The sequence below is a fragment of the Diorhabda carinulata genome, chromosome 3 (assembly GCF_026250575.1).
Source record: "Diorhabda carinulata isolate Delta chromosome 3, icDioCari1.1, whole genome shotgun sequence".
Taxonomy (NCBI): Eukaryota; Metazoa; Arthropoda; class Insecta; order Coleoptera; family Chrysomelidae; genus Diorhabda; species Diorhabda carinulata.
Genome location: NC_079462.1, coordinates 9,858,984 through 9,881,264, shown reverse-complemented (window position 1 = coordinate 9,881,264; position 22,281 = coordinate 9,858,984). Strand labels below are relative to the sequence as shown.

The 22,281-nt window shown below is 31.1% G+C and overlaps 1 protein-coding gene across 1 annotated transcript in view; it reads right to left on the bottom strand.

Annotated features, from left to right (window-relative positions):
• LOC130891484 (uncharacterized) overlaps window positions 1-21,896 on the bottom strand; it is a 44,552-nt gene extending 22,656 nt beyond the window's left edge. The window contains exons 1-2 of the mRNA XM_057796272.1: window positions 21,725-21,896; window positions 3,598-3,944 (exon numbers count right to left, since the gene is read on the bottom strand). Of these exons, the coding sequence (XP_057652255.1) occupies window positions 3,598-3,944; window positions 21,725-21,896 (519 nt within the window). The remainder of the gene's footprint in view (window positions 1-3,597; window positions 3,945-21,724) is intronic.
• Between the last annotated feature and the right edge of the window lie 385 nt (window positions 21,897-22,281).

The window sequence follows — 22,281 nt, the reverse complement described above, 5'->3', positions numbered from 1 at the left end:
GCCCTCAGGTCAGGACAAAACTCAGTTCTCAGTTTAATTGAAAGAGTTTTATTCACTGATAACATACAAAATTACTGAGTATTTCGGATTAGTGTTCGCAAATGATTACTGTATGCAGATAATAATGTTTCCAAAATTATATGGATAGAGTTATGATAGAAATTATGATTGTTATCTTCTCAGTTTGAATGAATGAAATTCGAAGTTTTTACCGTGAATTTTTCCATAATGATGGTTTTACCGGGGAAAATGTGTGTAAATGCGCATGTGCTCCAAAATAACCTCGAAAACGTACTGACATCGGACCACTCGAAAATTTATATTCAATTCCGGAAGCTTCAAAAAAAGACATCATAATATGTCATCTGATGCTAAAGAAATAGTGAACAACGTGTACCAAGAATTGCTAAAATAATCAAATCCAATCAAAGCAACAAGTGAGTGAGTTGGTGAAAGTACTATTTTGCAATCTTAACTTTCATAGAAGAAAATGAATCGTCGAAAAATATTGGCAATTCTGAGATTTTGAACCGGATTCACCACGTATTGCGGTGTATGATGAAGAGTTCAGTTTACATATTATTATCTATCTACATCTATTATTATACGAGAGCTGCTACGTAAATTTTGACATAAACAAATAACAAATTAAGATCAATACACTTTTGCGTGCGTTTGAACTAATTGTCGAAGCATTTTTTTTTAATTCCGATTGAAGTACTTCCAAACCATGTGATTTGAACGCATCAATGGCTTCTTCAGGTGACCAACAACGTTGACCTCGTAATTTATTTTTGAAGTGCGAAAATAAGAGGAAATCATTAGGTGCCAAACTGGTGGAGAGTGATCTGCGATTGGTTTCCCTGTCAAACAAATGCTGGTGAACTATTCAGAATTGACCGTTCTACGTTGCTCTATTGGAACGTCGAACTGCTTCGCGCGCGAAAAGCTCTTGTTTGATTTGGCTCGTCTTGAAAGACCCATGTTAATGTTTAGTTTCGGGTTCTAAGCAGAGATTCATGATTCGTCGCTTATCACGTCTTTTGAAGCACCGAGATTGAATTTTTTTCAGCATTTCTTTTCACCAATCGACTCGAGCTTTATTTAAGCGACCGTCAAATTATGCGGTATCCAACGCGAGCAAATCAACTTGACAGCCAAATGTTTATGCAATATTTAATGTATGCGATTGGAAATAATGTCCAAGTATGCCTCATTGACATCACGATCTTGCAATATCAGCTCATGCGCATCATTGATGTTTTCAGGCACAACAGCTGATTTTAGACGACCTTCACGAAATTCATCCTGCAGCGTAGTGAATCCACGGTGGCTCGAGATGGTGCTCCATAACCAAAAGTCGGAGCTTAGTTAATCGGCTCACTGCTGTTGGTTTAATCCACGTCGAAAGTCACAGAAAATCATCGCACGAAAATTTTCGCTATTTAATTCCACTTTTTGACCAAGATTAATGTTTCAAGTAGCTCAAATAACACTCATGTAACAATACGTTTTGTGTACGTTTACCATTAAAAATGTCGAACATCATGATGGCAATGTTAGATTTGAAATATTTATCATAGTGTTGCCATATCTCAAAAGTTAAAGAGAAATCGTCGAAAATACTCTCGGATATATATATATATATATATATATATATATATATATATATATATATATATATATATATATTAGTACAAATTGTTTTTGTTCTATACCTACCTGAGTATTTGTCAATAAGTTTATAAATGACTGTCAATTCAAAATGTGTGAAACTGGTATTTACTTGTGTAAGGTAGTATTTACGCTTATTTTTGGGATCGAGCAAGGATCGGCGTCTGTTTTATTGCAGGGTGGAAAAACCGCAAACAAAATGAGAATGAGAATTTGCAAGTATTTTGATATAATAGTGTGATCCTCTGCAATACCCTCCCAGTAAATACCCATAAATTTACAATTTTGAGGACTTATCAAATTTTAAATAGGTTTCAGTAGCAAAGGTACTTTCTTTGATTGTGAAAAATACTATACCCAGAATGAAGTAGATTTTTTCTATTTGCTATTTATGACTAATTCTCTCAAATGGACTCTAATACATAAATATTATATATCATGTTATAGTTAAGTTAGACATATCTTATTTGAAAAAGCATCGTACAACTGAAACAGGAGTTACTATATATTCATGTACAAAGCTCATAAAACATACTTTGGTCATTTTTAGAAAAGATGCACGTCACATAAGCAAAAACTGAAACTTGATAAAAACCAAAATGGACTTTATTTTGAACTTATGAAAGAAAAATACATAATCAAAGGAATTAAAACTTAAAGTTACCTAGAAAAAACATCTGTTTTTTTTTAATTTTATCAATTATTTCAATTAAACAATTATTTATCAATATCAATCTTAGGATTAGCGTCATACCAATTTTATTATTACAGTTCCTTCACTCGAATGGAAATGATAGAAATCCTACTGATAGTAAGTTATTGCTATAGACTTGAAACTCATGAAGAAGTATGTGCTTTATTTAACAAAACACGTTTCGTAATATCTCCAACTACTAGAAGCACACTAAGCAGAATTGTTGCAAAAAACAATAGAGAAGCTTGAGGAATGCTCCAGAATCTGGACTACCAGGAACAAGTGAGAAGTAAAATTAGATATTTTGCAGTCATCAGAAGACAACCCTCATGCAACAACAACAGAAATTACCTTGCAACAAAATGTTAGTCTGTAATTTGTAACAAAGTTTTTGAAAAGAGATAAACTGCAACCACACAAAGCTCAATTTTTTCATGAACTCTTAAGATATGACAAACGTTTGGAATGTTGTGAAATCTTCATTAGGCATTTTTATGAAAAACCAAATTGCTTCAATAGGGTCGTATTTCCAGGCAACAGTGAATCAGCACAATTGTCGCTATTAGGCTTAGGAAAATTTCCACAATAGGAGATTTATAGGTTCTTATTTCTTTCGCGGAAATTAAATGAGCAATATTTGGACGATCTTTGGATAGCATTGTTTCCGAACCTAATTACGAGTTTTGCGAATCCAAATAATAGATAAACCTGAATCTCAGTATTTGATCTTGCTATTATGGTCTCAATGTTCGAAGGTTTCAGGGTAAACCATTTGAAGGAATGTAGATTGTATAATATGGATTAATGGGATGGCCACCTAGGTCACCTAATGTCACTCTTAGTGATTTTTTAGTAGGAACATTCGAAAAAGTCGAGTCTACTTTAACTAACCAGAAACTTTATAGAGCTTGGAATCAATTAGACATGAAGTGTAACTTCGTAAATGATCGAAAACTCTTTATTTCAGGTCCACTATCATCTTGGCCTATGACAGATAGTAAACGGGACATAGCTTAAATAAGTTCATTAAAAAAAATATTGACGACATTTAACTTTGACAAATGTCAAAAAACGAGGAGCAAAATAAATTGTTTGACGGTTTTTTACATTTTTTCAATATGTATTCATGTTTTATGAATGCATTACTTCATTATAACATCATATATATTCATAAAACTGACTATCGTTTTTGAGTTACTTTGAGTTACTATTTTTAAAATGTGACTTACGGTTTTGGAAGGTTGAATATTTTCAACAATTTTTCCTGATAACTCTACATCGTTACTTTCCAAAGCTTCTTCTATATTCTTGTATAAATTAAATTCATCTGAAATGGCAGTTCTTGATAAAATTGGATCTGCTGACCGGATAACACGTGTAGCCGAAGACAATAAATTTGTTGAATCAGTTCCATCTTGAATCAAGTCAGATAAATGTTCCGATTCTTTTGGAAAACTTTCCAATTCTGACGTTATTATTCTCTTAAAATTTTCTGGCGCTTTCAAATTTGCAGAATTTGGAGAAATGAATGAATTCGAGTATACGTCTTCAAATGCTAAAAAAATAAAAAGGTAAAGTTAAGAATCGAAAAATTACTTATTAAGGTAATCGTTAAAAATTAAATTTTTTTGATTAAAAAACTCTGATATTTTTTCTTTAATTCGAAACCACAAGTGCCTCTACACGATCTAATTGAATTTTTGGGTATAATATTTTTTCTCTGAAAGTATCTTATTAAATTTGAAATAGTTTTTGAGATTTGAAAATAGCTAAACTGGAAACATCTTCAGTGGTATAATTTCAAGTTAAGAATTTTAACGTAAACCTTTGTAAGAATCATTTAAGCTCAAGCTTCAGTTTTTCTTATATTTTAGAGCTTTTTACACGCCTGTGAGCAGTTACGTATGAGTTATTTTCGTGAAAATTCATTAAAAATATACCAGATGCGTTTGCGCTAGACGTCTCCTTTGAAGGACCAAAATAATTTTATGTCGATTAGTTACCAACAAGTTTCATGCCTTCATACATCTATAGTTTCTATAGAATTTACTTTTCAAAGTTTGTCTCAGTGTTACTATGTATAAATTAATAACTAAATAATGAAATAATTAACATTTATACGTATCTTTATTAAAAGTTATTGAGTACATTTTTCCCTATATTGGAAGATAAGAAAGAAAATATATTTTCGATTGGAAAGACACATCATGAAATTGCTGGAAATCAACTGCCATCTAATTTGCAAGTTTTGAAATTTTTGTTAAACTAATGCAAGAATACAACGATATGCTTACAAAAGATGAAGGACAAAAACAAAACCTCATTCAAATCTTAGATGATTATACGAGGATAGATCCATAAGTACCTGGTCTGTCCAAGAGATGGCGGTAAATGCTTGAAAATAACCACTGTATTAGAAAGAACACGATGTAAACAGCTTATGTTTCAATTTTGAAGAGGCCACGTTGTTTAGTATTTGTTTGGCATCCATCAATAGTAGACGTTCTCAGTAAATTTGTAAAAATGGAAAAAATTGGTCAGCGTTATGTGATGCAATATTTTTATTTGAAAAGCCTTAATCCAACCAATATAAAAGCTGAACTAGATTCTACTCTGGGTAAGATTGCACCTTCGTTATCAACAGTAAAAACGAAGCCATACGAACTGCGAAGACCAGCATCGCAGTGGCAGACGAAGGAAGTAACGATTCCAAAAATGTTGAAGAAAACCCACAAAGCTGTACTAGATGATCGTCAATTGAGTGCAAGAGCTAGTAGGCATTTCAAAGAGTGCAGTACATCGCATATTAATTGAAAATTTAGACATGAGAAGGCTGTGCACAAGATGGATGCCGCGTTTGCTCACAATGGAAAATAACAGCAGCGTTAAGATTTTTCTATCGAGTATGGCAATGTTTCCTAGAAATAAAGCTGAATTTTTGCGCCGTTCCACATCCATGGATGAAACGTCACTCCACACCCGAAACAAAACAATAATCAAAACAATCGACTGAAAAGGGAGAACCAGCTCCAAAGAAGGCAAAAATCGTTCTATATGCAGGCGTCTGTTCTTCGGAATGCGAGTGGAATAATTTTCTTGAAAAAGGAAAAACTAACAACGTCGACTATTATCCGAACATATTGCAACGTTTGAGCGAAGAAATCAAGCACAGACGTTTGCATTTAGATAAAAGCTGCTTGACATGATGCAATACAACATGCAATGCAATGCAATACGCAATATTTCTTGATCAAAAGCATGCGCAGATGAAGTTCATCCGATTGTTTCATGCAAGATCTGGACATTATCGGTTTTGTGCCGTTTTTATTGCATGAAAGTTGCAATCTAGTTACTTTTGGCTTAACAGATCAGCCGACTTTCGTAAAACTTAGCTCCGTTATTTTCATTGTTGAACTATTTACAAAATATTGCTACCTCATGAACCCTATTCGCCAAATTCAGCCTTTTCGGATTATTTTCTGGTCCCAGACTTGAAAAAATAGCTCGGTGGTCAGAGATTTTTGCAACAATGAAGAGGTGATGTCGGCAGTTAATGGCTATTTTGAGGAGCTTGACGATATTATGAAAAGGGTATCGAACTTATTGAACATCGCTGGGTGAAGTGTATGGAGCTAGAAAGAGATTACATTGAAAAATGAATATATTTTTCTCTTAATTGAGGGTTTGAGTAAAGAAATCTAAATATCTTCCATGTTTTCATTTAATACACTGAATCAATTAGGAAAATTTTTGAATTCAGATTTTTGTTTATTGTTGTTTTGACCAAAGAATGTTATTTTTATTAATTTGTGTTCGATAATATTTATATTTCGATTAAATTTGTATTTTTTTCGAAAAATTTCCAAAAGAGATAGTTATACCGAAAAATGGGCAAGTGTTGTTTCTAATTTAAAAACAAATTCCCAGTGTTTTTTAATCAAAAAAAGCTTTTCAGGGGGCGTCACAAAAAAATTTTATTGTTGACGACCACCATAATACTCATATTATGATATAAAAATAATTTTACTAAATGTAATACGTTGGCAAGTGATAATTGATGAATAGGTTTCATCTATACGAAAGAAGAACTTATAATTATTGCCATCTTAGCATAAAATTAATAAGCATTCAAAAGTTACGCAATGTTTCTACATAACATGAAGAATGTTAAAAAGAATTTCATCAGACAACTAGGTACTCGCACCTATCAAATTCTATTTTTGGTACCGTTAATACCGTTATAAAACATGCCATAGGTGCGTCTATTGGTTAGTAGGTAGAAGCAACCAAAATGAGTTATTATTCATGAAGACAGGTCCGGATTTTACCCTCAAACAAATTAGGCATACTTTCTAATATGTTTTCATGGAGCATACATCAGCAATTAAATGAGACAATGATAAAGAAGTCATCAATCATCAATTCATTCAAAATAAACTATTATATTGAATTGTGGGTCGTATTTTAACTACAGAATCTATTTAGCTTGAAACACTAATAAGCGATGCCATTATGAATGAATAATTAAAACTGAAGAATATATTTTTTGAACTGAATTGAGTTAAAATGTTCATTAAAGTTATAATAAACTAGTATTTGCTGGTTAACATTTATTTATTATATATTTTCCCCAAATTCAGCTCATCTTTTCATAAATTAAAATTCGTTTAATTCATTTTATCTATAATGTTATTAAAATCTAAGTTATGTGTTTAAAACCTATTTTTTAATTGCGTTTCTAGTTTTTTACGAATATTTACAAGATTACTTTATAATACGGTATTTCCGGTTAACTTAGCAGTAACTATTTTGTATTAAGTCCTTAAATATCTTTTAAATTGCCAATTTAGTAAGCAAAAGTTCAGTTCCTGAATGTTGAATTTATGTAAAATATTCTTCACTTTCTAGTTCACCCAGGTATTGTCTGCACAATATAAAGACTGTTTATAAGTTATCAATTCTTGTTAGCTGTTTTCTAATAATTCTACAGCACATTTTGATGTCGGATAAAGCCAATAGGCTATTGGTATTAGGTAAAGGTAGCTTTCAACATTATTCCGGACATCAGTCAATGAAAGTGTAGTTTCGCGGTTTATCTCTAGATATCGAGCAACTGGAAGTGTGAAGAAAAACTTAAAAGTAAAGTACTTTTCGAACTACGTGCAGAGTTAGATGTTTTGGTGTCATTAAAACAGTCTAAGACTGACTATACAAGGTTACTTTATGTTCTTGACAACTTCTGAGATGAAGCGTTCTATAAATAGAGGTATGGACAGGTAAGTCAAGGTTTGGACGGTATAACTAAAATTTTTTTTTAAAATGCTATGCAACGTCATCTATGACACATATGTGATCCTATACCAATAGTAGGGAGGAAGGAATTTGTAATAGAACCGTATTATGACGTTGCATAAAGCAGTCATGGATATAACAATATGACCTGAAAGATACATCCTGTTAATCGTGTAGAATTATGTATAATTAAACATGTGTTTGGTTCATACAGGTATTGAGAAAAAATTTATTTGCATGTCTATACATCACAAATTACAATGACTCATGGTACTAATAATACGGAGAAGGATGTAGGTGTTTACTTTCTCTTTATATTATTGTTGTTTTGATACACCCGTTTCAACAATAGCGTTATGGAAATACTGAATTTCTAAACATTCTTTCCTTTCAATTGAATAAATTAAATTCAAAGTAAAATTAATTCTAATCACATAATAACTAAAAAATTAGCGTATCAATAGCAAATTGATTGCTTATGTTATTGCTTACAAATGGTCAATTGATAATTAATTTACTTTGCCTTGAAGTTAAAATAAAATTTCTCAGATCCAATGTAGCCAGCGACCAATATCAGACTAGTGCATAGTTCTTCCAATATCAATTGCAGAAGACAGTTATGCGAGGAATCAATATTTCATAAATACGTATGGCGTTCTTTAGACCATGGGCGAATGAAGATAATGAAATTGCACAGTGTGGTGAGAATAAAGGTATGAGTTTAATAACAAAGATTTAGATATACAAACTCAGCGCAAGTTTGTTTTAAATATATTCGAATGTTAAAAAAAGAAAATATGCAGCAATCTGATAATTCAATCATAATAAGAATTGCTGTGGATTACTCAGAGAACCGGAAAACATGTAAAGGAAAACTGAAATCAGTTGAAAAAGCTACTCAAGATTTTATACGTTACAATTTATAGTTTATATAAGGAGAACAGGGTTGCGACTTTAGAAGTAATACAACAAAAGGTAGTAGATTATCCAAAATATTGCGTTTTATCAACATGTGGTATTAAACACAAAAAACTGAATAAATGGAAGGCCAGAACCAAATCGTCAAGGATAATTGACAAAAAGAGTTCAGTTCACATCTGGTACCCTGTTTAAACCAAACTCCCTCACAGTTTAGTACAGTTAACTCTATTCACGTTTTATAATTTAATATTCAGTTATAGCAAGTTAACGAGCTATAATAATGATGGTTTTCTAAGTTCTTAGTAGGAGTACAAATAAATCCACCTGTCTAAATAACGGCGTATAATGCAGTCCAATTCGAACGACTTTTAACGAATACTTTTTTGCATAAGATATACATATTTATAAAAATAATAAATTTATAAAATGAGGTATCTACGCCTATGGTAGATCAAACAAAATTGTCGGCAAGGTTTTCATAATTTGCAATTGATATTGAAAGAACTATGTCAACCCTAGAAACTGAATTTCTCGAAACAATGACTAGATGGAATGGATAGCCAATTATTTTTATTTCGGGCCATACACAGCTTGCACTTAGTTAAATAGTAATTTTACTTCAAACAGTCCTAATCTAACCTAACCAAACCTTATCATTACAATGATTAATTAGTCTGGGGCGGTACAATATGTAGTTATTTTCACGATACACACACACGGTATGCCTATGCTCATACTACCCTCTTCGAAATGAATGGAACAAACATGCGGTAAAATAAATAAAAGATAAATCAGGGGTATCGTATCGAAATATTTCCAACTAGACTCCATTTTACAAGTGAATCAACAATAACATAACATAAGTATAATTATAGGAAAAAAATTGGAATTGTATATGTTATTTTGTGATTTACGACATTCATTTACCATATTTTAAATTAGTTTCAATTTAACCAAAGTATTTAATACCTGTTCCTTTGGTATTTCGATTAGTGTTTTTGCACGTACCGACGGCATTATTATCTGATAATAGAATGTAAAATCTTTTAGAAGAAAGGATTGACAGTTAGGTCAACTCTATAATAGCCGCTAGACACAAAAAATAATCGTGAACACATAAAAACCCAGTTAATACGTACAAATTCAACCTAATCTTAATGGCCAAGAAAACATTCTGATTCCAGCGTGACCTCATGCGCGAGGCTTGTCAAATTTGAGCCGACAAGTCAGCAGACCGGTGTTTGTATATGATGGTCGTTTTCTTATTAGGCAAATTCATAAAAACTAAAGGAATGCAATAGGCAATGTCTAATGTATGAATAGTAATCAACTGTGTGAAGAACCTTGCAGTATAGTAAAAAATTCCGATTTATATCGTGGACTAAGAACTTAAATATGTCATATTATATTTAGAAGAAGAAATAATTATAATATCAAATCGACTTTATTTGTGTCATATCTGACAGGTACACACGCGCACAAAGCATCAATGCTATTATTAAGTTAGTATCGTTTTTTAAAAAAGGAGGTCATTCGGAAATGAAGACATGTACATTTTAGTTCTCTCTCCATTTTTTATTTTAATTTGATGTCCAAATCCAAGAGATTTCATTTTCGCTATGAACGTTATTGTGTTGTTAAAGAAAATCGTTTCTAATAACCATTTATAATTAACTTCCATAACTACCACGACTTTAGAGGAACAACAAAATTTGAGGTTAGAAATACCAGCTATATACCCAATGCGACCATGTTCTGATAACTCTATTTTTAAAGTTGATATCATTCAAAATGAAGTCGGCTTCAATAAAATTCCCTAAAAATTCAATTATAATCAATAAAATTCAATAATTCCCTATTGACTTATAAAAACTGTTACTTTTTTAATTGTATATTCGATTTTTTTCAGAAAAACATGCACTTCTTGTTTTAATAGTGGCAAAGACGTTTTGATTAATAGATTTCCTTATATTTTCACAATTTTTCATGGTCACATCTTAACTAGTTTTCATAGCAAATTCTCAGTTAATAATTTTCATAGGTCATTTGAAATTTTTATAATGATAGAAATATTGATATGGACAAAACTTTTTAGAATCGTGAATGTTGTGACTACCATTATGCTTAAAAATGAGTTTCTGATTTATCCACACAATTGACGCTTTGCAAATTCTTTCTTTTGATGTATCCGTACGTAATGCCACTAACTGTTTCTATACCTTTGCTAAACGTGTGTATAACTTTTTTCACGCGCACTAACATAAATTCCACACACACCAACAACAAATTAGAAATAGTTTTTATTAAGGCAGATAAATGTATCTATTCTTCGTAATTCGATGCCCTGCTAATCTGGGAGAAGTTTCTAACTGTCCTATACCCTTTAACGGTTTGTTAATTGCCCGATTAGCAAAAAATTATCGCCGAGATTACATTATATGATTAACAATACGCTTTTTGATTTCTGGATGTGGATATTCTAATAGAAAGTAATTTTATTTCAAACACACAAGTAGTCCTAAGTCGAATAACATCATAATCTAAAAAACTAAAAAGGAAATTAGTCAGCTGCATTATCGTGATATAAATCCATTCTGAATCGAGCGCTACACAATTATAATTTGAATTATTGGTTGATTTATAAAGCCCCACTCAAACTCAAAGTAGCTCATAAAATAGATTTTGTCCGCTTCTCTAATAAGGTGATTTTATCTATTGCAGTACATGGCACATATACCACGGCAGCCATTTTGAATGTGACATTGTGTTGAACCACGTTACTTAGTTTAAGCACCAATCATTTTTATAGTATTAAATTCGTATCATGTCGGCGAAGTAATGGAAGTAGTTGGCTCGACATAATTCGATAATTGTCATCAACTCTTCTTCAATCACACTTTCATTGTATCCAATCCTCTTTTTACGTAGCCATTGTTGCATTTTAGATTTCTAACTGTTTAAACATTCGCTATTGTGGCTATGAAAGAAAGCGTTATTCATAACAATAAAAAACTAACGCGTTTTATTCGGAAAATATATGAAAATTGATACTTCATGATTTTTCAATAATATTAGTAAATTCGTGAGGAAATGAATTTTTCTGTAAATTCTTGACAATATTGTATAACTTCCTTGACGACAAAATTATAAAATATTCTTAGCAAATTATGAAAAGTATGGTATACCTATTATCTACCGAGCGACAACCCAGGTCATAATTAAGATAGATGAAGTTAGTAACACAAGCCACAGGCGAGTGCAGTAACTCATTAAGTGAGTTATGACCATTGCCGAAAGTTGAATACTTTATCTATTCGTATTAATTCATGCATTAATTATTCCATTGCTTTCGAATAATTAATTGTATCTATAAACAAACAAGAGTTTTCGAAAATAGACATTAATTTGAAGAAATGTAGAAATACGTAGTTATAATTATCACATTATAAGTTATACAGTGTGTGAAAGCCAAAGAGAATAAATCATTATTCCGGCTACTGTACATATTTATGAAAAATTTTGAAATTCGTCAAGCTTAAATTATGAATTGATGTTTATAGAATTTCATTCTATTCTATTTCAATTATTGCGATAAACTTAAGAACAATAAAAATTTTTGATACAGTACTTCCCAATGAAAAATTTTGGTGTTTTAGCTGTCATTCAAATAGGTTTGAAAGTAGGTATCCTATTTTAATGTTGAATAATATATAATTATAATTTAGTGCTGATGTGTTTTTATAAATATAAGTAACCGAAATAATGAATGTATTCCATGTGAGTGTTACACACTGTTCCTTCTAAAAGAATCACTGACAGTCTATTTCTTAGACCTGTAAATGGATTTGAGCTAGAGAGAGCCATAATCAGCATTTAAAACAGGACTTTCTGCGCCATCGATGAGTTATCAGCTAAGTTATTCTCACATTTTTTAGATGTGATGATTAACGTTTTATGTTCTCTAATCAACGAATCGTTTGCAAGGGTGCTTTTCCCCAGTTGTCTAAAAACAACTATAATGTTTTCCTGTACAAGAGTGGCGAGAAAAATAACACAAGTAACTGTCGTCCTATTATTACCAATCTTATTGAATATAATTTAAAGACTAATGAAAACCCGTCTCTTTCCTTTTCTTTTTAGAAAAGTTCAACAATTCTACACTTCGAAAAGAAAAAAATTAGACAGTCACTTAACAATACCAACTTCTGATTTGGTAAAAAAATCCATCATCTTCAGTACAAAAAAATTATTAATCAGCTTTCTTCAGAATTAAAAATTTCAAATACATTCAACTAATTCCGGAGATTGACAAAGGAATTTCTACTTGGAAGACCTTATTATTCTGTTACAAAATTCCACAATCTACCGTAGACTCATTAGATTTGTATAATTAAGTTTCGTATAAAGTAAGATATCATATGTATTATAATAATTATTATTGAGCCAAATTTTTATTTCATTCCAACGAATATAAAATTGTGTCACTTATATATCTCTCTCTTACCACTAGGCGACTACTTTCCTAATATATGCTGGAGAAGATATAGAAGAAACTATCAACTACTGCAGCTGGAGGATACGTTGATAATTTGGAAGATAATAATATAGTTATTGCTAATAACATATACAGCTCCAGAACACCTCAATCAATTAGGCTTCTTCCTACGTGGATGGGATAAAAATCAAAACAAAGTACAAGTATATATCCGTTCTAAATGGGACTTACATAGAACTCGTCCGGTGGTGTTACATCATACTGGACTTTAGATCTGCTTTATTTTAGTGTAATTAATTGTAGATTGTTCTGAGGAATCGTTTTGGCTTTACAGCCACTCTGCATCTTTACCTAGAAGTTATTTTGTAAGAGACTCTACACCTCATTGTTCTGCTTCCAAAATAAATAGACTTCTCCAAAAATAGGCTATTTGGGGGGTTTAGTGTCCCATTTCTCCAAATGTTAGTACTGCTTCCTCAAGGTATTTGAACCTTTTAATGAAATAAATTTGTAAACACATTACCGTCCAGTTTTTGTTCTGTCCTCCACAGTTGTCAGTCAAAATTATTAGTTCTCCTGCTTGAGGGGTAGTATAATTAATATATTCTAAATTAATACTTGCTACTTCGATTCACCCACGGTTTGCTATGTGTGCAATAAGCAAAAAAATTATTAACAAAAAGATCCATTATCATAATATGATCTTCATCCTTCATACTACCACCTGAGACGAAGTCCAATATAGAACTATCGCCGTTTTGGAGCACTTTACGTTTAACACTTGCTGAACTTTTCGACACCATGTTAAAACACACGTGGCTTGTCTCCTTCTTGAGTATTAAAAAGCATTAAAATGGATAAACGCAAGAACGAATCTTTACGCAGCGTTGCCAAATGTTGTGGCTAGTTACCCTCTTCCTCCAAGTCTTTCAATTCATTTCCATATATAGGATGTTCCAAGAATGGGTATTGAACACCACTTTCATTATTTTAATTTCAAAATTGTACTATTTCCAATTGCCTCAGGACGGCTATAATTATACCTCTGCATAAAGGAGGAGATTAGAATCAAGAATTATCGCCCAATCGTACTTCTTCCCACGTTATCTAAGATAAAAAGATTGGTCAAAGAGAGGTTTTATCATTTTTGTTTAAATATAAAATACTTACTACCCACCAAATTGGGTTTTTCAGTAACAAATATTTACACAAATGACGCTATACTCTCCGTCCTTAATAATGAGTACTCTAGCCTAAACAGCCATCACTCCACTGCAGCAACTTTTTGTGATTTTTCTAACGCTTTCGATTGTGTTAATCATAATATTCTAATTAACAAATTACAGTACTTCGGTTTCAGGGGAACACCTCTCGCATGGTTTAAGTCATACCTTACCAGCATAAGTCAGTTTGTAATTGTTGATGAAAGCCAATAGAATGTGGAGTGCCCCTAGGCGCAGTACTAGCCTCTGTTTTGTTTTTCCTGTATATAAACGACTTCGCCTATCTAGAAATCAGTAGTAAAATATGTCTATTTGCACACGATACTAGTTTCTCTTGGAGCAACCCTGATTTCACTATACTTCAGTGTGACCTAATAACCCTTAAATCATGGTGCTATTCTAATCCTCTCTGTCTCAACGTTTTTTAAACCAAAGTTTTATCATATAAAAATACATTGCAGCCTTTTTTATTAAATAACACCACCATTGACGTCGTCGAATCTGTAAATTGAAATTTTATTTCATTTGTATTTTTATCTAGTTATTTTTGTTTGTTTTTCAGTTTTTTCAAGCTTTTGTCTACAAATTGTAACAATTTTTTGATAATAAAGCATTTATCTCACTCTCTCTCTCTATGCGTTAAGGTTCTAACATAGACCTTTTACAATTCCAAAAGGAATGTATTCTTCAGAAATATGGTCATGGACCAGTTCTAGTTTATACAGAAAAAGATGAGCTTAGTTTGGATTGGTTAGAGCATCCAATTGTGAGAAGGAAATCTAAGTATAAATTGTATGTATCATCCAAAAATGTAACACTTTACTTTTGTAAAAAATACCATGCAACTTTTTTGATTCAGAATGTGTATCAATAATTTTGTAATATGTCATTAACCTAATTTAAATCGTGCATTACTTGATAGAAATTACTCTTCAAGTTATCAGAAGCAACTTGGGTTGTTTGTTGATGGCGATGTATTTGTTCAAGACTATTCTGAAACAATATTAATCAAAAAACATTTGAAAAAAAGTTTTTAGTATTATTGGCTTAAAACTGACAATAAAATTCTTATGTATTTGCATCTTGGTATTTGTTGTTATAATTTTATATAAACGTTATTTATTTCATTCTCATATTGAATTCAGAGAAATTATTCATCATTATCGCCACCGTCTTATGTTTCATCAATTTCTTCATAATTCAACTATTTTTCAGTATGAAATTGAGCATTGCAACTGAACGATAGTGAAGTTAATCGAGACCTTCACATGTACATTGTAAGTTAGATATATTTGATTTGAAAAAGTTAACTGAAATATGAGGGTATTGATTGAATAATGCAATTGAAAACAATAGAGGTATGACAACATCGTTAAAATTCATATTGCAGTACCTGGTAGTGACAATATACATAGAAATGTATACCTTCAAAAACTATAATAATTACATATCGTTTCCTTTTTAATTGTTGACTCACTTTTTAACTTTTACTTTTGTTTATAGATTACTCAATTGGTATGTGACGAACCAACATGAAAACTTATCTATTTATTATTATTCCTCTGCTCTAATTGCAAAATTTCCAATTACTTGAAATCAGTGACATTTACAATTAAACGAATTTTTTACTGTTTATCAAATGACTGTATCACATGTTGATCTAATCTATGCCTTTATTTTATATAGCTCTCCAAAAAGTTCTCTACCTATCAATATTGATTTTACTCTTAAAGTTTAGTTTGATTTCACAATACATTTTCGAGCGATGTTCAGCCTATTTTCCACTTTTTAAAATAATGGTATACATATGCAAAATGAGCGTTTCGCGATCCATCAAAATTCTAATCTTGCAAGCCAAATTATTGGGTTTCACATCTAGAGAATGATGTGCAATTTGTGCATCATGATAATATCTAAAGTGAGAGCACTTGAACACTTTTTTCAATATATGGTAATTTTTGTGCTATTTATATTTAAAGCTCACTAAGGTAAAATCCTTCCGTCATTTTTTTACGTTTAGTCAATCTAATACATTTATTCAACTTCTCAAAATTTTATAGTCGACAAAAATTTTAGTGTGCAAAATTCATATTTGATTTTTGTCAACGTATTGCCTTTTAAAAATAAATATTTAGTGACAGCTCAGTACTCAGTTTTTCTAAATTTGTAAGAATCCTTATAACTACATACGTACATAAGTGATTGTGATTGCCATTCAAATTTAGAGATAAACAAATAAAACAATTATTTATATTTGGATATGGCTTCATTGTTTTCCAAAATATTCTATATTAAGAGTAGTACACGTTTACATGCGTTTGCACCAATTGTCGAAGTATTTTTTTCATTGTGATTGAAGTACCTTCAAAACATGTGATTTGAACGCATCCACCGCTTCTTCAGGTGTAGAAAAACGATGACCTCTCAATTTAATTTTGATCTGCGGAAATTACAAGCAATCAGTCAGATGACCAATCAATTCGATGTTTTGACTGTTCAAAAACGTTTTTTTTTAAACTGATATGAGAGCCCGATTTGTCGTGGTAGAGAATGATTCGTCTTCAGCGATTGGTTTTCCTGATTTTTCCGAAAACTATTGCCAAACAAATGCTGATGTACAATTCCGATTTGATTGTTCTACGTTGCTCTTATAGAACGGTGGCGACATGCTCGGTTATTCCCAATACCATTTTCTTCGAAGTGGTTCGACCCCAAACAACTGTTGTTAGATTTGGCTCATCTTGAAAGACCCATACAGTCTATTGTTGTTTAGTTTCTGGTTCTTATGGTTGCTTTACACTAATCGACACGGGCTTTTTTTGAGCGATATCCAACGCAAACAATTCTTTTTGACAGACAAATGTTTAAATGATATTGAATGTATGCAGGTGTATCTAATGCCCAAGTATGTCTCAATCCCACGGTGTGTAGCGAACTGCAAGTACAAGAATTCGGGAAACCAGCGAAACACCGCAGAGATTTAATTACATTTTTGACTGATTACATTCACCATTAAAACTCACCATCATAACTTCATTATGGCAATGTCAGATTTGACATACTCACATCAGTGTCGCTATATCTCAAAATTTTAGTAGCAGCCCTCGTAACAACAAAATGGCTGGATTTTGAATATCAACAAATTTTCCAACTTCAGATTCAAAACAATAGTTGCAGTGTCTTAAGTTATTAAGGACAAAAATTGAACAAAACCATGGAATCAAGATGTTCTTTGAAGATTTGCAATTGCCTCTTTTCAAAAATCTACACATGGCCAATCAACAGTGAGATTTAACAAGTTATTGTAATGCACACAACTTTCACTCTCAAATAATAAGAAATTTTGGTAAATTTCTTCATTTCGATTGGATTGGAAGAAACTCTTACAAACATTATTAATTAATCCACAGAAAAGGTAGGAAATTTCACTAGTGGCTTGAGCTATCATAATTTGCATTTTTTAAACACGTCTGTTCAGATACACAATATTTTACTATCTTTTCAATATTTTTTCCTTCATTCGCCTACTTAACAAATTCGTTTTTTATGTATAGCTTAGAGTATTATATACCCAGCGCATCAAAAAAATTTTGTCTACCTTTCTCTTGCTTTGGCACTGGACATACTCAGTTTTTATATCTGATCTATTAATCCTAGTTCTTTCAGGAAGTATAAGGAAGTATAAGTCTCCTCACTTTTTCTATCCTACACTTTATCTCTACGTCTTTACTTTGATGCCCAATTGTTGATCCTCCAGGCGTTCTTGAAAGATGTTTTATAAATAAAGGTTGAAAAGGGATGTCTGTCTGATACCAATAAGGATTTTCTGGGTCTTTGAAAGTTCGTTGTCAACTATAACTGCAGCTGATTGGTTCCAATACAAGTTCTCAATACAGCGTATATCTTTCTGGTCTATATCAAGTCGCCTCAGTATTTGAACGAGTTTATGGTGTTGCACTTTGCTAAAAAATTTTTCGTAATGTATAAAACACGTAACAACATATTTTCTCTGGTCGTAGCAGTTCTGAAACAGTACTGGGATTACAGCTGGTACCTCTCTGGTATCGAAACCACTTCTAAATCCATTCTTACAAAATCAAAGTCGTTTTTTATTCTTTTTTATTTGTTTTACTTAGATTTATCTATACTTATTAATTAAACTGAACGTGAAACGTAAATACACTGGTATAAAAAATGATGCTTAGTGGACACAATGTTTCAATTCTTCAAAGATAAACATCCACAGTGAAGTATCCACTTATTTCAATATCGTAAAATACGTGATATACAAGATGAAGCACATAATTAAATTTTTTCACTTCCGCAATGTTGTTCACTTTAAGATTCTTCATATTTGAGTTCATTATTTCATGGAATATTTCGTGTCAGCTACAGAATATTTCAAGTTTATTACTTGTCCTCATTCCTATCCATTTTTTATACTAATTTTCATCTCTGATATCCTATTCTTATTCAATGAAAGAATCTCATTCTTAGCAAATCTCAGCTTTATGAATAATATTTAGTTTATTTTCTGTCCTATAGAATCAATCATACTCGTTTTACCAGTTATTCACCTGTAACTCAAGTACGGAATAGCTTCATAGATATTTCAATTCCATAAGTTGGTCATATAGAAGAAGTTATTGAGTTCAAGCTGACACTTAATTATATTTCTACTATTCATACTAATAATATTCATTTGTTATTTTGAAATCAAATTATTCCTTATTTTCATAAAATGTTTCTTGTATATCACATTATGATAACGTGATGAATGATAATGTTACTTAATAGTTGTTTTTATATCAAGGGCGCGAAATACTATTTTAATGATCAGAACTGATTCTAAAAAAGGGCGAGATCATCAAATTATATCGCACACAAGTATTTAATTTCTCTACAAATCAAAAGAGATCTCTTAACCAAGATTTTTGGATAAATTTAATTGAAAGAAGGCTTATCTTTATGGTACCTATTGATCAATTTTTTTGGATAACTGTAACTACACTTCATGCGAATACGGGAAACCATAAGTGTGTTTTGAAACGACGACTTGGAGAATGAAAATCATCGAGCGTAACCGAAAAATACGTGAAAAAGTTTTCATTTATTTTAGACTATTATAAAGTATTATAGTATTCCCTAAAATAATGGAATAAAAGAATTTAAATTTTTGTCTGAAAGTATATGCTTATTATTCAATATTTAAAATAAAATGGTTGAAACTTCCGATTTTACACGTGTGCTTGCAATCTAAACGACTCACATTGTATTTAATAATTGCAACTTTGTTAATTTTTATTACAGTCTCGAAATAACTCTCTCTTGTTTCATTCGAATTGACATCCGTGAACGTGTCTACATTGTAATTGGAAATTCAGCATCGTGATACACTTTCTTATTATATTATTTCTGTTCACCAACTGGAATGGAATTCTTTTATTCGGAGTATACGGGGATGGATTGGTACTAAATGTTGAGTCCAATTACGGATTTCAACAAAGGACCAACCAATATTTCAAGAGTTGCAATAGATCTTGACAGTAGTAAAGGGCACCGACTTTTTCAATTGGCACATCTCTAAAGTTTTCAGTATATAAGTATATTTTAGAAGTAATCACGTTCAAATATATATTAATAAGTTGATTTTTGTTGTAAATTAGTTATTAATTATTTGTAGTTTCATTACAATATAAAACTTTTACTAAAATTGTTTACGTCTTTTCTATTATCAATTGCTTTCTTGTTTCTATGTATGTGAAATATTTCCAAAAATTATATTTTTCTTATATGATTCTGTTTAAAAAATATTTGAATCGTTATGATTGAATGTATGATTTTAAATGTCATGTTTTGTTAACGCAGTTTTATTTTTCATCGTATTGATGACCGTTAAATCTATTTTATAAATAGTGTAAAGTCTGTCCTATGTAAACAGCGTCACATCATTACTTGATGTAGGTATATCACGTTTTGTAGTGTTTTAGATTTGAATTTAGTGAAGTATTCCAATAATTTATTATGTCCTTTATTACATATACTATGTAATATATTTATTGAAATAATTAGATAGTTGTTAAAAGTCCTTGTACATATAGTGATTGAAAATAATTTGTGTTTTGACGTTTAGTTTCTGTTTTATTATTCAATTGATCATAGTATCTGTTTATCTTTTTCTTGAATTTGTTATTAGTAATTTTTCTAGGATAATTCTTTTCTTTTCATGCAGTTTTTGTTTTTTGAATAACTACACATCTAAACTCAAGATCTGATATATGGATAGCTCTATCAGCCAAACCTTTAATGACATGAATTTCAAATGTCTTGAAGAAGGACCAAGCTAGACCAAGAAAATTAAATTTATTATTTTGTTCAATTTTAATTATGAATGGTGATTTTTTTATTACGATTGAATTTTTGTTCAATATTTTCAATTTCATTCTTTGAGATCCTATAAACTAGGAATAATTTTATTAATGGCATTTTGATATTTTTCAAAGTTAAAAATTAAAGGAAAATTATTTTTTGTAGTTAAAACAAGACCGGAATAAGTTCAAACGTCAACTTTCGACTTTTTTTTGATTAATTTTTTACCAAAAGAAACATAAAATTTGAAAAATTTATCAAAAAAAACGATGAATAAAAATATATCAATAAACATCACAAATATTTAATTTAATTTTTACTCTGAAAATTTAAAGGAAATTTCTCATATCGGACTCGACTTCCACTGTGTACAAGATGTAAAATTTGTGTCATTTATAAAACGTCAAGCTGGCAAGAAAAATTTTTTGACGTGGATTCTTTCATCCTGACAAACCGATTAAAAAACTGAAAAAATTAAAATAAAAAACTCATTTGCTTATTAAACATTTAATTAATTCTAATTGTACAACAGTAGGAAACCCGAATCCGTTACTGCATCAAAGGTTAATAACTGTTGATTCTGTAAGGTCATACACTAAACGTGAATTCATTAGTATAAATTAAAATGTGATAAATTTTGAAGTGATAGTTTGCAAATAAAACAATTAAACTTTCAAGTTGATCCCCCCTTTTTGTACTAACCTTGGTAGATATTTTCTAATTCTTTAACAAAAAATATTTTAAAACACGTCGTCAAATTAGGCAAAAGACTATTCGGTATAAACACGACACAATCTTGGATAGATTCAATGAGGATGAGATAGCCAGAAGTGGTCAATACATAGGAAGAGGTTAGTTTCTAACGTCATTCATTTTCTCAATTGTATTGTTAATTTCAGTTTCAGTTATTGTTTATTTCCATAGTTGTTCTTAAGCTTCCTGTTAATATTTTTACTCGAAATATTGCATTCTCCCTTATTCCAAATGATAGTAATGAATAAATTGAAAAATCCACTAATTGTCTAGTCATTTAGTTGTAGTTTCGTACTTAATTACTCGCAACCTTCTCTACCATAATTGTAGAAGTGATATTTCTTCCAGATTTAGTTCTATCTCTTGCTTTTTCTTTGACATGCCTCCAGTTCAGTTCAGGTTCTTTCCTATTTTCGTATTCCATTCCTTCCTGGGTACGTCCCTTCACTTCTTTTTGTTTATTTCCGTTTGCCATGTCACCTTAACTGTTCTAGCCTCCTCCTTCTCACTATGCGTCTATCTCAGCCTTTGGTCGATTTTTGCACCGTATTCGTTACGTTTAATTCACGTCTAATTGTGTAGTTCTTTATTTTCTATTCACCTCGTCTATTGCTCTCAATATCTTCAATGCATACGTTGTAATTTATTGCTTCAATCTTTTGGTCAACTCCCAGCGATCGCTACAATAGATCTTTAGTACTCTCTTAGATTTTCGTTTCTCTCACCGTAATTTCTTCTCTTGTCCTTCTATCGTCGTATAATTCCCCTTTATCCTCGAATTCTTCTTGTCAAGTTTCTATCTCTGCGGCTGAATTTTTCTTCACTTTCCCTTCTTAGTTTACTTTTATATTCTTCCTTTC